Genomic DNA, 18,254 nt, shown 5'->3' with positions numbered 1-18,254 from the left:
TCCCCTAAACCAAACGCCCCCTAACATCGTGAATCTCATTACACTCATCTACATCATTCGTAGTCATAGCTGAATAACATCTAGAATATGATAGTTTTCAATATTAATGGAAATGTCCTAGGTCGTTAAGTTAAACACCTCATCAGACAACACCTGTTAAAAGAAAATTAAATCATTATCAAATTAAAACTAATTAGTAAAATTATGGTACTTAAAGAAATAACAATATTAATTATAACAACACAAGTTCAAACGCATAAGTTCAAGCAAAAGTAGTGACTAGTGACTCATCGAAACAAGATTAGATTATCTGATCCTTATAAAGCCTAACTCATGCTTATATTATATTTATATACAACAAAATAATGGCTAATATAACAAGCTATATTTAAACAAATGCAATTGGTTGAAGCACAATGGATACTTCCTAGATTTTGATTTTTTTTTTTTTTCCTTTTTTCTTTTGCACCATATCCATGATGAACAGAACAATTTGTATGACTGAAAAATTATCTTGTAAACCTAAACTTATTATCATTGAATCTACATAGAAACTCCAAGTCTACAATAGCAGCTATCGCAGAAGGAAGTAGACAAAAGATGAATTTGAGGTGCTCACTTGATTTTAAATCAAAGACATCAATAAGAGAGATTAATAATTGGTCATAGGCCAAGGAGAAATAGCACACACACCCTATAGAAATTTTTAATTTGATTAGCAAGTACCAATTTATTAAGAAATAGCAATTCTTCGAGTGAGTAAAGAAAAACAACACCTTAGCTTAGCTAGCAGGAAACCATTAATGCTCACACTGTCACACACCAGTCACCAGAGACCAGACACCACTAAACAAACAAAATTCTCTTTCAAAAAATCAAATCTAACAAAAATTTGAGAGTAATTTTTCACAACAATAATAGACAACCAAAGCTCACAATTCACAATGAAAATGTTAATTCAATGGGTTGTATTTATCATCTCTATTCTTGGAAATTCTACAGAACACAAATAATGGTAAAAAAAATCTTGAGAAGAGATAGAGATGCAAAAGAAGAAGAAGAGATGCGATAGAAATAACTGTTGAAGACTTAGATGAGCTGTGAGCGAAAGAAGAAGAAGAGATGCAACATGGACAGAGAATTTCAAATAGAAAAAGGAGAATACATATCTTTGAGTCCTTCTCTTTCTCGTAGGCACAGGTGCAGGCAGTGCTGCAGTGGCAGCGAGTTTTTCATCGCGCAAGTGTAGACGGCAGAAACATGAAATTTTACCCTAAATTTGTTTTTCATTCCTGCACTAAAAACATAATACTTAAAAAAAAAATTGGGGCCCCCCAAAATCTAGCCCAGGGCCATCGCCCAAGATTGCCCTCCTCCAGGGTCGGGCCTGGCTCTAACGTTTCACTTTGCTCTCTTTACAGTGTACATAGGAAGGAGTGTCAGATGTCATCTCTTCTCTATCTCAGAATCTTTTTCCAGTTCACGATAGAACTATCTATCCAATATGTCATCCCTATCCCTTTTAGATGGGATCTATTATAGATTTACTCATGCAGGCTATTGCAGGACTAAAAGCCTTAGGAGTTGAGACACAAATGCACGTTCCTTGGCAATGCTTATGCTAATCAAGAAAAGTTCCGATGTGCCCAGTAGGCGTAGTCGACTTAGTATTTGGATGATAGAGATTAAATCCCCAAGAGAATAATTTCTTCTTATGGAATAATAAAATCTCTTCCATCTAAAAAGGTCGTTCGGCCATCATAATTTCTTTTCCTTCATTTTACTGTGAGTGTGGGTCTGACGGTGAGAAATAGACGAGTAAAAGTTATAGAAAACTTTCAACGTGCCCTAGGGCGTAACAGTGTCGATGAGGAGACTATAGTTCGATCAAGCAAATGTTAGTGTGGATTTGATGGAAAAATTATATTTGACGGTCTGATTGAAGATTGAAGTACCATGCATGCAAAAAATAAGATTTTACCTTTACGACAAGTACACGATTTGATTTCGATAGTTGATATACAGGGTCAACCCTAACATTTGAGAGCCCTTGGGCGAAAAGAGAAAAGTGACCTCTATAGGAAAAAAATTTACTAACATACAATCTGAATATAGTTTAATAGAAAAATTTGAAAATCAATATATTTCATTTAAAATATGGTAAACTCCATACAAAATTTATTTCTCAAGATTCTTCAAAAAGTGCAACACCATACAAAAATATGTTTCTTAAGTTTCTCTAAAAAGTGTAATATCTATAAATAAATAAAAATAAGTATGAAATAATCATTGAAAAAAAAAATCTATATCTTCTAGCATTTTGAGAAGCAAAATCATCAATAAGGTCTTCAAAATTAAATTTTCTAACACCTCATTTTCGATACATAAAATTGTCAAGCCATTTACATTCAAATCATTATCATCATTTTCTCTGCTCATTCATTGCATGATTATGATAATCATTTTCTCTCAATTCTTCCTACTTATTGATTGCATGATTATTTAATTCTTCTTGATTATTTGATTGTTGTTCATTTGTTACATGATCATTTAGTTCTTCTTGACTTTCTTCTTAAAATTCATTAACTGAATTTTCAATTGAAGAGTTAGCTTTAAAAAACTTACGACCTTTGTGAGTTTGAATAATCTATTCCGCTTTTTCTTTTGGTTCTTTTCTAACTCCAAGATTGATAGTTTTTTAGAAACATGTTTGTATTACAAATTTCAAGTGTAAAAATAAAACACACAAAACTAGCAACAAAGCTAACAATGAAATAAACATAAGCAGTGAAAATAATAGTCAAAGAACAATAAAGTCTAGTTTGTGCTTGAAGCAATCGATATAACTTATTCTATGATGATTAAAATTGGGATGATTTATTTAAATTATTTCAAATTGTAAAAAAAATCATAAAATATTGACTCTAATACAATATTAAAAATCAATATTGAATGTTGACAATAAGAAAAAATATAGATAAGTAGGTAACTTACATTGTAAGTTTATATATTGATGAATGATAATATTGATGAAACTAAAATTAATAAATTTTTTTAATTTAATTAGAAGAGATTCAAAAGAGAATAAGGGAGGAAATTAACGTTCAAGATTCATAATTTACTTTTTAGAGTCTTATGACTTTTGTATACAAATTAATAAAGAAAGAATTATACAAGAAATAAAATCTTGGAAAGAGAAAAAAATAATCATTTACCTTCCTTCTTTTTTTTTTCTTTTCTTTTTTTTAGATTTTTTTCTTAAATTTTAATAGAAAAAATATTTTTTTTGGACCTTTATTAAAACAATTCAACCATATATATATTTTTGGACATTTATTAAAATAATTCAATCAAATATACTTTTTAAGTTTTTATTAAAATAATATATATATATATATATCAAATTTAGGGGTCCTTAAAAATCGAGGGCCCTTGATCATCATCTCCGATGATATACCTCAGAGTCAGTCTTGTTGATATATTATTATCGTATTTCGAAGGTCGTATGGTGATATTATTTTCGTAAGATCTGAAAATTAAATTTTAATTAATAATTAGGTATCTGTTTTTCCTAGTACACTATTTAACTGTTTAAAGATAGAAATTATTTATGATTTATTTTTTTCATAATTTATTATGTTAGTTTAGGGACAGACTGACAGATACATTAGAGACGACCATCTTTTACAATTAGGAAAGGGCTGCCCACCTCAATGGTCAGGCGAAGTCTATATATCTATATTATATATAAAAAAATTCCAGCGTTTTGTTCCAAATTCGATTGTGTCAAAGACTCGTCGACACTTCGGATTAATGTTGATATAATTTGTAGTATAAACGGATTACCTCGTTTCATTAATGGATAATGATTAGATTTTAGTATCTCTGGTCTTTTCGATAAGACCATGGGTATCGATGGTCAAAATTACGAGGACTATTTTATGATCACATGCCCACGTTTCACCCACCACTCGCCCAGCCTTGCTTCTTCCGGCTGACTTCCCTTTGAACCAGGTGTGATTGCGGGTCTAACAATTACGCACACAGATCTTTCCATCGCTGGCTCCTCAGCGATAAGTCCCGCGCAGGCTTAGTGTGCACGTGCCACTGCTGTTAACGACCACGTGGCTACTGCCGCGTGATCCGTATTAGGCGGTCGACGAGATGAACGGTCAGAATCCATCACGGAACCCTCATCAACGGAGCGGCCGTTAGAAAACGGCGTGGAACCGTTGTGCTATTTGTAGCGGAGCGTGCTGAAGATGCGCTTTTGTTTTTGTTTCCCCGTCCGCCCACGTTTTTTTCTCCCTTATCCATTGCTTCTGAATTAAGCTTTCTTCGTTCGCTCTCCTGATCCGATCTGGTGTCGTTTTGCGGATTCGCAGTGGTTTTATTTTGACGGAGAAGCGGGAAAGCTTTGATCTTTGGTGCCATGGCCGCAGCAGCTTCTTCGGTTCAAAGGGACCTTCTTTCTCCTTGCGGGATCCGTTCTTCCCGACTTTCGCATGCGGTCTCGATTCGATCTTCATCTCTTAAGTTTGAGCCTTGGTCGTCTTCTAGGGATAACATGTTCCATGGAGGAAGGCTGATCGTTGGCTCGCCGAGAGGTATGCCCTTGAAAGGCCACCTCGCTTCTAGCTCTACACAGGTTACCAAATCCGGCCAAATTTTCTATTTATCTGCTTTTTATTGCATAAAGTTACGATTTTTGTCGGGTTTTGTAGAAGATTCTCTTTGCGCTTCCCTGTGTTTTGATAAATTGTCCTTTTTGCTAAATTAAAAAGAGAGGTCTTTTTTTTTCTTCCTTGGATCGCAGATGGGTCTTTCTTTCAAGAAGGCAATCCAATGGTGGGAAAAGGGTCTCCTACCCAACATGAAGGAGATCGAGTCAGCGGAGGATCTCGCTAACTCCTTATTGAACGCCGGCGACCAGCTGGTTGTGGTGGATTTCTTCTCTCCTGGTTGCGGAGGCTGTAGAGCCCTCCATCCTAAGGTATTACATCTCTCATCCGAAGAAATTTCCAATTTTTTTTTCTCTATGAGAATCTAGACATCACTTTCTGATTATGCGTCTTGTTTGCTTGCAGATTTGTCAGATCGCTGGGTTGAATCCAGATGTTTCATTCCTCCAAATAAACTATGAGCTACACAAGTCCATGTGTTATAGCATGCATGTTCATGTCCTTCCTTTCTTTAGATTTTATCGAGGAGCGCAGGGGCGCTTGTGTAGCTTCAGCTGCACCAATGCAACTGTAAGATCCTTATCAATGAAATTCTAAGCATTGAAACATTTGCTTCGTCTTCATTTGTTTGATAAGTAAGCGTTTTCTGGCTTAAAACAGATTAAGAAGTTCAAAGATGCTTTGGCCAAGCACATCACAGACAGGTGTAGCCTTGGGCCAGCCAGGGGGCTGGAAAAGGAGGAGCTCTTGGCTTTGGCTGCAAACGAAGATCTCTCCTTTGACTACCCCAGCAATCCTGTTCCTTCCCTTGATGAGATTGCAGAGAGAAGTGCATCAACTCTCCCTATGCCTGTGTTCGCTCAAGATGCTGACAACAAGGCTTTGGCTTTGGCTGGAAGATAGACACTGCTGTGTGTCTGTCTATCGCACGATCCATTACACTTTGCTTGTAAATAGATGTCCTTACAATTAGGTGTTTGTGCAGGCTGTTTTTTTAGTTTCAGGAGCCTGCTGGTTTGTGTTGAATATGTTGGTGCTGAGGAGTCTTTAAGTTGGATATTGTTCCTCTATTGACAGCTCTTCTGATCTTCTACGTATTGGAATTGTTATATACGTGCATGGGTCTGCTATCTTTCTTCAAAAAGTTATATTACTTTGTTGAGGCTGCCTGCTTATTTTAGTGTTCGATTGACTTCATCTGAAGTAGTGTTGGATTGAATGTTGTCATGGTTTATCTCTGGTTGTGGGTGAACAAAGTGGAAGCTTGTACAAGATTATATAATTGATTGAGGAACTTATAATAAAAATAAGAAATTGTGGGCAATCACGAAAATAGATCTTGGGTGAGTGATCGGAAATTGTAGTAAATTTTCAAACTAATTGTTTTTAAGCTCATATACTGAGATATATTACAGGTTCTTGTACCTACAAAACCTCTATAATATAATTTGGAGCTGTATTTACAAAAGATACATATTACGCCTTTACAGCATTAAAGAGACAGAAATATGTACTACGTTTTGAACTCTTAAATACTATGATTTGGTAGAACAAATGCCACAATTTAAAAGACCTATAATATATAATTTCAGAAGTGTCATAACTTAGACGATTGAGAAAGAAAAAGTGAAGTCCTGTTTCATTCATTTTGTTGGAAAAGAATATTATAGTCAGGGCAACAAATCCAAGCTCTATTAATTTTGTAGTTGGTCAGTTAATGTTTACAGAACAATTTCTCTAATCAGAGAACAGCCTCTCAGAAATGTCTTGCATTAAAGGTCTTTCACTGCAGAAAACATAACAGACACAGAAATTTGGATCAATGGACTCAATCTTATTGCTTTTATGTTCATAGAAATTTGCACGACAAGTCCTCCAAACTAGCCAAATACTAAACAAAAACACAAGTAAAATTCCCTTTAGAAGAATATCATTTAAACATGCACAACTTTCAGTTGTGCAGCTATGAATTATTTTTGCATTTATGAATTCAATCACCAGCTAAGGTGACTCACCAGCGATGCAGGTGATAAACTATGTCCAACCAATAAAAATTACAGACAAATACCTTTTTTTCTCGTTTACTTACAACAGATTTCTTGAACGAACTTAGAGATTTCGAAAAGTCTAGTTCTTGTATCTGCTAGATTAGAAGTAGCTGATGCATATTCTTTCTACTGTCAGCTTCTGGATCCTGCTTTCTTGCTATCTAAAGCAATGCTGTCCTCGCCGTACAATGACTATTTCGCACAACACTTGCAATGAAAAAGGTTAGTGTAGAATTTCTGGTGCTAGACTCTTCATGTGGTTTCCTGAAAGGATTGTGACCGAGAGAGTGCAGCAGGATTTGCATGTAATACCTGCTCAGAGTCCAATTTATGAACCTTGTTTTCGGCCTTGGATGGGAAGGTTCCACCGATCTCAGGTTTGATGCCGAGGGTGGCCCATATCGAACTCTTCGCAGCCTCTTTTGGATCATCTACCCTGAGAGTCTTAGGAACCCATAAAGATTTCTCCATCTTCTCTTCAGTCTGCAAAGAAGAATCTCTAGAATGCTTGCCCAATGTGGGAGAGCCATTTCCAGAACAACCACTGTTGCTTGTAGAGGATGATGGAGATGCACAACCATTCATCCCAGCCATCGGTATATTCCATGTTCCATGGGGCCAAGTGGTGAAGCCCCAAAATGGAGCAGGCATGAAAGAGTAAGGGACTGTTCCTGAACAATTTGGAGAAGCTTCCATCGTTGTGCTAGGATTCCATGAGTAAGCCCAGGGAGCTGCAGGATAGCACTGCAAATAAGGCAGCGGAATAAACCCATTACCGGAAACTTGTGCTCCACTCTGATTCATATATGCTGCACTTCTACCATATCCATTTTCATTGACATTAGAAGTTATAGCCGAAGATGCACAGGAAGGTTCTTCCCTGTCTTCTCTGTGTATGGTAGATCCAGGCTCAGAATATGGAACTTGCTCTCTGATATTCAGCGCAGATGCCATGGATTCACAAAGAGGAACTTCTTGTCCAAATTTAAGGATTGTCCCATTTTGCGTCAGTGGTCGTGGAGGTGCGGAAGGCAAGCATGGGATAACTTGATGATGAGTCAAGTTATGAGTTTCTAACTGACCAGATTGCAATCCAATGGAAGGGATCACTAGGTTGCGACATTGTGAGCCAGAATGCTTGCTCTTGCGCCTGCCAGCACCCACTGGGACATTTCTCATTGTCCCACCAGCAGTCCAATATCTTTGACAGTTCTTGCAGAAGTGTCTAGGTTGGTTGACATTGTAGTTGTTGTAATAACAGAATTTGGTCTCCATACTATTGCAACGAGGACATGGAAGAATTTTGTCAGGTTTCTTGAGGACCTTTTGTGTTTCAGGGCAATCAGTACCAGTGCCGGAGTCTTCAGATTTAGCACTTGATGTTTCTTTTTCATCTGCAGTGGATGGTTTCTTCCTATCTTCATTGTGATCAGTCAAACTAGTACCTTCTTCCTCTTCACTAGGTGCAACAGGTGAAGAGTTGCTGATCTCCCTATTTGTTGAGTCTTTAGATGTATCCTGAAACATGAAATCAAAAAGATATTTATTATTAATTGAAGTCATGCAGAACAGGTTTATTAGCAAAATTGTCTGTATCAGATACTGAAGCTACAACAGCATAAAACAGCCAAACAAAACACTGCCAAATGCCAATACAACCAACAATGCCAAGATAGGTGTTATGACTCAACCAAACCCTGAGTTCTCGCTCACAAGAAAACATCCACCCTTAGGTTCATTGGTGATGATCTCTCCTCTGGTATGACTTGGGATCGGTAAGAGGTCAGTTATCTGAAATGATTAGTCAGTTGAGTACTGTCATTGTTATTGGACTCTTCATTTGACACCTTCATATTAATGGGAGATTTGAAAATATCTAGAAATAACCATTTCAGATGCACAGATCTACACGCATTTTGCATAATTGTGTCCGAGTTTAATCAACATAGGACAGTGTGCCATTACTTCGCCATCCTATTGATCAATGTAAAATTTCACTTTGTTTATAAACAAAAACAAAAGAACACAAACTGGCAGTTGGGGCAAGTTCCCTTGAGACAAGCTAATCCATTATATGTCACCATCTTGTGAGTAAAATTTGGCATTCCTAGAATAAATGGTCACACAACTCCATCACTCCATAAAGAGAAAATGCATCTAATGAAATTTTTTACTAGAATTGACACTTGTTTTAGAGTGTTTGTTTGAGACGTCTATCAGCAAAAGACTTCAATATTAGTTAGCAGTTGAAGCCTCCATAACTTCTAGGCTCAGCCTTAGGCTATTCCCCCGTCCATGGCTAACTTGCAAAAGGATTTAGTAGAGATTCACGAGAAGGAATCCATCTAAAATAGAATCTATCCACATTGTTGCTAATGAAAGTCAGCTGTTAAACTCTCTTTGCTACTAGTAAATTCCACATCATTGCTTCTTTCCAATCAATACCTCTTTCTCTTTGTTAGATGAATAAAAAGTATTCATTATCCTTTTTCCTAACATATGTACCTGAAAGTGAGAATTAATAATTAACATACCTTTGTTAAATGCACACATCTCTTATCTCTCTATATGTAAATGTTATACATGCTTAAACAGCATTCCTGTAAGTATGGTACCAACTTAAAGTAGCACATTACTTGTTTTCTTTTTTTGAGAAGATGGAAGAAAATCCATTGATTAATAATTTATATTGATAGATGAAAGAAGAGTATGAATCCAAGACCTACTCAACAATTTGATCCTTACCAATTGTACAAGGTAGCATCTCTATTGAATGTTATTTGTTTGATAACCATCAACAAGTCATGTACAAGGCTATAAACCATCTCCCAAGGCATGAAAGATGTCTCTGAACTTCCAATCAAATTATAAGAGACGATAACACACGATAATCAATAATGGCTAGGAATCTCCACAATAAAGATTTTCCAACAACTGTTACAAATATCATTGAAGCGATATCCAGCTCTGGACATTCCAGACACCTCTTTGTTGAATAACCAATCAGAAGCAAGGCGATAAAACTTGTACTTGAAGAATGAGCAACTATACATGCAAATTGCAAATACCTGCTTCACTGTATCCTCATGTAACCTATCCTTAAATCCTTAGACCAAAGAAACAGAACATAAACACACACACAAAAAAAAAGTCTACTCATAAGCTTTGACTTTAATTTTACTCAACTCCTTTTGGGATTCCTAATTAACGCAAGAGGTTGATTGAGAAAGGAAAGCTAACAAAATCACTTGTCTTTAGTGTGTGTGTGTGTGTGTATATAAGCCCCGACCACTCAATCGCGGACGCGTGGTGCAGACGAGCGGTTGGGGAGCATATCAGCTCTCTCTCTTTCTATATATATAGGAGATAAAGACAAGTTTATTGATCATTTTTTTTCCTGATTTATCATGTTCATAACTGATTCCCTATTTTGGGTAAATCTTGAAGCTAGCAGATACAAGCAGTCAACATAACCTCAGATGTTTCCTTGCATGGAATACACAGGCATTAATGTCCAGTGATTATTCAGTGAAAGATGCTAAGAGATTCCAAAGTCATGCATGGAAGCTATAAAGTTTGTCTGAATGCCACTATTTGCATTATCAGCACCAGAAAGAAACATAATACTTAAATAATATGCTCCTAAAAATAGAAATAATTGACAATACAACTCTCAATTAAGTAGGCTATTGGCTGGATGAGACTTTCCAAAAAGTATAATAAACTAGAATATGTTGGATAAGGTCTATTTTGCATATGGTGGGGAAAAAAACACTTTGTGCTCATGCAGAACTTAACAGAACATGATCAGTAGTAGTGAAGAAATCCATGCTCTACATCTTGGCTTAAAACAAAATTTAGGCCTATGAACTGTACTTATAATCCTTCTAGTAAACACTTTTTAAAAGAGAACTTATTGGCGAAAAGCTTCTAGTCTTTTAATTAATTTATTCAGCTAAAGGCTTGCACAAGCTTTAAATGCAAGTGTAACAACATAATGAGTATGTAAGAAATTACACCCAACCCCAGGGAACGATCAATGGTTATTCCAAAAGGGTTGTCAAAATTTCATTAGCTCTGTTAGAGAAAAAGGTAACAGAGTATTAAGTGAAGACATAGAGTAGCAAAAGAACTCGATCCATATATGAAATCAAGATGAAGACAAGCATAAAAAAATATGGATCGATCTAATCAGTGATAACAAAACTCAAGGCGTTCCATAAACATCACTGAAAGGTCACGGTGTTCTGAGAAAAGAGAATCAAGGAGGAAACGCTACCATCTAAGAAAATTCCAGAAAGATTTTTATGAATCTAAAATCGATTCCAGATAGCTATTCCACTCAAAATCAATCGTTCCCACAAATCATCACTGCCAACAACAAAAACCCAGAACCGAGCAACTTTACCCGACGTCAAACTAACAATACTTAAAGCCAAATGACTAAGAAAAACAGGTAAAAGAAGCAATTTTTTGACCGAATCCTTCAATAAAGAAGGGACGGATCGAGAAAAAGAGACTGATTGAATTGATTCTCCACTCACCTTCTGTCCCTGGGCCGGAGAGGCGGCCGAATCCGCCTCCGCCACTACCTCCTTAACCTCGCCCTCCTCCGGCGGTCCCTCCGCCACCGTCGACTCCGAAGCCACCACAGGGATGGTGGTCCCGAAGAGCTTAATAGCAGGGTCCTTGCCTTCCTCCATCTCCTCCGCGCCGCTCCGAGGACTTCCGAGAGGGAATCAAATCTATGTGAGGGGAAACAAAAGGGTGCAAAAAGATTAGGAATTATTTTTCTTTCACCCACACTGTGACCGGATGTTGCCGGTGACAGGATGCCACGTTTGCGTCCGAGTCGGCAGGGAGAGCAAATCTCGGCCACGAAATCTCGTGGTTGGCGATCCAATGGGCGACGTCATCCTCGCTATTCAAAAGGGCCAACGAAAAGAACACGAAAAAGGATTCCCGACCGGCAACAGCACCCGGAACGGCAAACTTTCGACCCGCTAGCCACGTGTCCGTTTCTTCTCCCCCGTCCACACTGGATCCAGCCGCACATAGATCTCCTCCCCTGCGTCACCGCCACCTGTCAGTGAAAGAGAAGAATAGCGTCAATAAAGGTCGGAGAAAGTAAAGGATAAGACGATGACTTTTTAATTTCCTTTTTTTGGCGTATTTATCAAAACACGCATTAATTAATATTTTGCTAAATCACTTCGTCCCTTTTTCTTTTAATAAATAATATTTATTTTAAGTATTTTAAACCCAATTTCACATGAATCTGCCTACAAAATGAAAGATTATATAAATATATCAGAAGCATGTCTTTTCAAACGGTTAAACAAATATGTAATGATAGAATCTCAATTGGGGTGTATAATAGGAATTTTTTTTTTTATAGAATGATAACGCCAAGAATATAATCATTATCTTCAAAATTAATCGATTTAAAAAATTATATTTATAGATAAAAAAAATCACAGCAGATTGAAAATTAACCAGCATCCTCTTTCAATTTTTGTTTAACTCCTTTGGGATTGATTTGAAATATCCATTTAATTTTTTAATTGTATATAAATTTATGATTGTAACAGTTTAAATTGATCTTTAAGTCAATTCAAAAAAATATATAATTATAAAATAATCAACTTATTATATTATTTTCAGCCACAAATATGATACTGAATATGAAGGAAAGAAATGGATGTCAATCATAATCCGAGAAAAATTTTAGATCTCGTAACATTTATTTTTTTACTTGATCTCTCATAGTGGTATAATGGTTAAGATATGAAATATTATCATATGAAGTCTTGAGATTAAAATATGACATGTCTGAGTATGCCTCTCTTCATACTTTACCATCTGCACTAATAATTATAATCATTCATGATTTACTTTTTCCATATTAATTTAGGAATAGATTGATAAAGGTACTGGGATGAATGAATCATCTTTTACCATATGCTTACTTTTTTGCTTCGTTTCTCATGATTTGTAAATTGATAGAGGTACTGAGACGAATCATCTTTTACCATACGCTTGCTTTTTTGCTTCGTTTCTCATGATTTGTTTTCTTCTTTTTTCTGCATATTGAAATCTGATAGCTAAACAGCTTGCAAGGTTATTTTTTTTTCATTGATCTTTAGATTAACTAAATTTAGAGATCCATTAATTTATACTAAATAAAAACTTCATTCTTCATAAATATTTTGTAAGTTCTAAGTATGTCTCTCCTCCTATTTTATCATCTGCACTAATAATTATAATCATTCATGATTTATTTTTTCCGTATTAATTTTGAAAATTTTCATAAGATTAAATTGATGTTCAAAATTAGTAGATTTAAAAAATTATATTTATAGATAAAAAAATCACATTAGATTGAAAATTAACCAGCATCCTCTTTCAATTTTTGTTTAACTCCTTTGGGATTGATTTGAAATATCCATTTAATTTTTTAATTGTATATAAATTAATGATTGTAACCGTTTAAATTGATCTTTAAGTCAATTCAAAAAAATATATAATTATAAAATAATCAACTTATTATATTATTTTTCAGCCACAAATATGATACTGAATATGAAGGAAAGAAATGGATGTCAATCATAATCTAGAAAAATCTTAGATCTCGTGACATTTATTTTTTTACTTGATCTCTCATAGTGGTATGATGATTAAAATATGAGATATTATCATATGAAGTCTTGAGATTAAAATTTGACGTCTGAGTATGTCTCTCCTCATATCTTACCATCTGCATTAATAATTAGTAGTCATCCATGATTTACTTTTTCCATGTTAACTTAGAAATAGATTGATAGAGATATTGAACGAACGAATCATCTTTTACTACAAGCTTACTTTTTTACTTCGTTTCTCATGATTTGTTTTCTTCTTTTTTCTGCATATTGAAATCTGATAGCTAAACAGCTTGCAAGGTTGATTTTTTTTTCATTAATCTTCATATTAGCTAAATTTAGAGATCCATTAATTTATACTAAATAAAAACTTCATTCTTCAGGAATATTTTGCAAACAGAGAATGTATTTTTAGAGTATTTTAATAACGATCAAAACTATAAATATATTTGGCAAAAAATATTTGTGACACAAAATGTATAATAAGAGATGAGAAAAGGGTCATAAATGAGTTTTGGGACAAGAAGTCAGAGTTGAGTTGGAAATGAGGAAGCACTTAATTCCTTTATCCTCGATCTTAATTTGATGGGGACTCAACAGTGATTGACCTTTTTAGATTTGACTTTGATGTGTAAGTTTAGGGTATGTAATGTCAATTTTATAAAATTAAAAAATCTTAATAAGAAAGTTTGAACACGGTAGAGAGGTGAGGTTTAAGATTTATAATTTAAGAATTGTATTAAAAATTTAAATTTATTTTTTTCTTTTAAAAATAGAATTTGTAATTAATGATAAAATAGTAATGTATTTTGATTTATGATTTGAAAGGTAAGGAGTTATATGATTTATAATATATAGTAAAAAAAAGTTATAAGGAGATTTTTTTTTATTATAGAAAGAATAGTAAGTTTTTCATTTGTGATGTGGCATTGATGTAGCACATTGAGGGCAACAAAAACCTCATTCAATAACATATAATTGTATGACTACATATAAATAGGGATCCTCTGATTCAGGATCCCTAAATCAATCCTGGACCCCTGTCCATTCATTGGTGGGGTGGATTGTAACTCACCTGTTAAATAGGTAGGTCTAGCTCATCCCACCAATGAACTTGCAGGACCTCCCCTGGTCCAAAAGATCATAGACCAAAGGATCTGACCTCCTATATGCATATTACATCAATTTCAAGATAAAAAAAATAACTTTGAAATTTCACTACTGCTTTTGAATTATAAATTTCAAACCTTGCCTCCACAATGATTAGAACTTTTTTATTCAGTTTTTTCATTTCACAAACCTCTTCAAAAATCTTGTATTGGAGATATCCTAAGATCATAAATCCTTCTTGTTTATGTGGATCATGAGGAGGCGCACAAAGCTAGTAGTAAGTAATAAGTTCAAAATCGAACTGACCTAATCGAATAAATTAAAATTGATTAAATTAGTTTTCTAATAAATCAAATAGACCCACCTTTATCTCTAAAATCAAATCAATATAAAATCTATTACCTAAATCGGTTACCAAATTAATTAAAATTTTCTTATCAGTCGGTTTACGATATCATCCGTGGACTAATATTAAATTATCGAATTAATTTAATCGATTTGTAAAATTTAAAATCAAAATTGAACCGAATAAATTGATTTTTTTTAAATAAAATTTTAAATTAATGAAATTGAGCTTTCAAATTCAATAGATTCAGTTTAATCGATTTTTAATCACCCCTATATAAGTTGGAGTTTGAATATGTGACGTGCTAATATTATAGTAAAAGATGAAGTTATCACCTTAATCCGTGATGCGATGTGACAAAGATTGAAATTAAGGGAATATTTGGTTTAGGGGAATAAGAATAAGGAATGAGAATAACAATCATTGATTATCATTGTTAATGTTTGGATTACATGAATGAAAATACAAATAAGGGAATGAATCCTTATAATTAGGTAATGACTCATTCCCATGCCCCCCTTCAATGAGCCATTACTAAATTTTCAACAATCAAAATATTCTCTTATTCCAAAATTACCTTTGATCTAAAACTAAAATTCCCCCCTTAATATTAAATATCAAAATATATTTATTTAATTGTTCTTTCACTTTCTCTCTCCTTATTCTCTCTCATCATTTTTCTCTCCTTATTTTTTATATACTTTCTCTCTCCTCAATCTCTTCCATCACACTCTCTTCCTTTTTTTTTCTCATTACACTTTCTTTTTCATCATACTTTCTCCCCCTCAATCTCTCTCATCACACTCTCTTTTCTCTTTTTTTTCTCATCGCACTTTCTCTCTCCTCAATCTATCTTATCACACTCTCTTCTTTTTTTTTCTTAACACACTTTTTCTCTCATCATACTTTCTCTCTCATCAATCTCTCCTATTGCACTCGCTCCCTCATTTTTTCTCATCACACTTTCTCTTATCATGTTTTCTCTCTTATCATACTTTCTCTTTCCTCAATCTTTCCAATCACACTCTCTCTCCTCGTTTTTTCTCATTACACTTTCTCTCTCTTCCTCATCTCCCATCGTGTTTTCTCTCTCATCATATTTTCTCTCTCACCATTCTCTTCTATTACACACTCTTTTCTCATTTTCTCTCATCACACTTTCCCTCTCTTCATTCTTTCCCATCATACTTTTTCTCTTATCATATTTTTCTCCTATATCTAATTTTTTTCTCTTATTTTCCTTTAAGAGTAAAAAAGAAAATTTTAATTTATTCCGATAAAAAATATTCAACTAACTAAACATTACTTTTAAGAGTGATATCCATGCTCATACTCATTTTATAATACTATGATTCTCATTCTGATTCCTATTCTTAAGAAAGAACCAAATACCCTCTAATATTTTCTTTCAACAGTGAGATGCAGTACTTATGAATTGTTTCCTTTAGTTCATCACAAACAAAAGAAAAAAACAATTATCATTCTAATTAGTTCTTTTAGCCATCCACTTCCTGATTTTCTTTTATTTTAAACCAAGTTTGCAACCAAGTCAAAAGGCAGACAAGTAGAGTAGCCAAGTTTCTCCATCTTCCACTTCCAACTTATCTAATTTTGACTCCGAGCTAATTCTGCTGCCTTTTTGTTCTCCAAATTCCTGAACTTTGCTGGTGGTAGTAGCTCTCACTCCATTGCAGCACTTTCAGTGGATGCTTGCGTGCTAATGGTCCATTTTCCCATATATTTTCATCAATCAAGTGTCAAAAACAATAGAGATAATATCTCATTGGATCTCTGCAGAATCTACACGTTTGTTTTGAGGGAAGACCGATCCTATATTTAATGCTTTCCCGAAGCAAGTTGCTCACCAGATTCTCATCCACAAACCTGGTTCAACTCTTCTTTTTTTTTAAAGGTTAATGCAACGATCCACCAATGGAGGACTAATGTATCAGACTAGTGCTCCTGCCTGCTTTGGCACTGCATGCACCACTTGGAGCACACCGTTCTTTTCATTGTTGCTGGCCGACTATCTATCCATGATACGATGTGCAGCTTCCTTCCTCTGCTTTTGATCCGTGTTGCTGCACCATTTGGCAATGTTTAAAATAATTGTGCCCAGCAAAAAAATCTTCCTGTGTTCTTGTCGTCTTCTAGTGCTTGCAGATGACTCGGCGTTGTTTCTACATTCTTCCAAGACATTCCAGCTTATGAACAGAAGACAACGTTGATTTTTTGCAGTATATAAAGACAGACCATGCATCAGTGACCGGCCTTCTCCACAGGCAAACCAACAAGCACGCGCAGATGGATTACAACATGAAGCTTCTGCTGAATCGATTCTGCCTGTTTCTGCTACTCTCATATCACTTCCTCCTCTCTCTGAATGCAGCAGCTCCTCTCTCAAGTGAGCGACGGTTTCATTCACGTCTTTCTTCTTTTTTTCCAAGTTTTGATCCCATATCCGGTTGTTGTTGCAGGAAGCCTTGCATTGAGAAACCAAGATGAAGCAGCAGTGGTGGTTTCAGAACAGACTCTGGCAAGGATGGAGATTGAGGTCAACGACTACCCGGGTTCTGGGGCAAACAGCCGCCATGATCCCAGGAACCCTGGAAAACCTTAAATTTTACATTCTTAAATATCCTTTTGATTTTGCAGTGTATATCCTTTGAATGTAACACCAGCCATGTAACTTGTAAGAGTCATGCAAGATTAATCCTGCAATGCTCAAGTATTACCTTCTTATCTCAGCCTGTATGATTGATCATTTTCTATTGAAAAAAAATCCTAATTCTGTCGAGTAGAGTCTTTCGAGCAATATGCTCGAAAGCCTTATCGATCTTCTAGTTGTCCAAGTTCTATTCTTACAACCTCGTTAAGGACATGATTGTGCACGACATCAATCTAACGTAAAAAATTGTTCTTCATTCTGATGCATGGAAGAGAATGTTCATGGCACTCTGTTGTTCTTGCTGGAGCAAAAATTAGATAATAAGGGGAAGAGCATTGTAATTTCTTGGTGGTAGAAGGGGTAATTATTTACTGCAAATAAATAATAAAAATTAAAAGTGAACTCACTTACGGTAGAAGGGCACTCCCAGATGGTGATGGAATAAGGTCTTGAGACAAGCTTCAAGTAAAAAATGGCTGCAAAAGTTTAGATCTCAAGGAAATTTCTGGATTTAAACTTGTTAGTGCACGTCTATTTCATAGCCCATACCTCTGTATCCACATCATGATTTGAGACCTCCATTTTGCACAGATGAATCAGTAGGTCCAGGACAAACAGTGATACTGAAGCACCAATAATTGAGAAATCTGTAAATGTACAGTTGAGGGAGAGCAGCAGATGTAGAGTTGACACCAGATATTTATGAAATTGTGTATTCGAACAGCAGCAGCACAAAATGAGGAACGACATGGAACTATG

General features: G+C 35.1%; 2 protein-coding genes across 3 annotated transcripts; one reads left to right on the top strand and one right to left on the bottom strand.

Moving 5' to 3' along the window:
• Positions 1-4,269: 4,269 nt before the first annotated feature.
• On the top strand, positions 4,270-5,795 carry LOC122001145 (thioredoxin-like 1-2, chloroplastic). The gene is made up of 4 exons (XM_042555746.1): positions 4,270-4,648; positions 4,817-4,993; positions 5,088-5,252; positions 5,343-5,795. Exons 1-4 carry the CDS (start codon positions 4,433-4,435, stop codon positions 5,583-5,585), a joined length of 801 nt encoding a protein of 266 aa, XP_042411680.1. The 5' UTR covers positions 4,270-4,432; the 3' UTR covers positions 5,586-5,795.
• A 1,048-nt stretch (positions 5,796-6,843) lies between these two features.
• Positions 6,844-11,493, bottom strand: LOC122001144 (cyclic dof factor 3-like). 2 transcript variants are annotated; one of them, XM_042555744.1, is made up of 2 exons: positions 11,275-11,493; positions 6,844-8,248 (listed from the first exon to the last, which is right to left on the bottom strand). In XM_042555744.1, the coding sequence occupies exons 1-2, from the start codon at positions 11,431-11,433 to the stop codon at positions 6,983-6,985; spliced, it is 1,425 nt and encodes a 474-aa protein (XP_042411678.1). In that variant the 5' UTR covers positions 11,434-11,493; the 3' UTR covers positions 6,844-6,982. The 2 variants fall into 2 exon arrangements, with proteins under 2 accessions (XP_042411678.1, XP_042411679.1); XM_042555745.1 differs by lacking the exon at positions 11,275-11,493 and adding an exon at positions 11,010-11,178.
• Positions 11,494-18,254: the final 6,761 nt, after the last annotated feature.

This window comes from Zingiber officinale, chromosome 7A, assembly GCF_018446385.1.
Source record: "Zingiber officinale cultivar Zhangliang chromosome 7A, Zo_v1.1, whole genome shotgun sequence".
Classification (NCBI taxonomy): Eukaryota; Viridiplantae; Streptophyta; class Magnoliopsida; order Zingiberales; family Zingiberaceae; genus Zingiber; species Zingiber officinale.
Note: the sequence above shows the minus strand (reverse complement) of the source record. Positions and strands in the feature narration are given on the sequence as shown.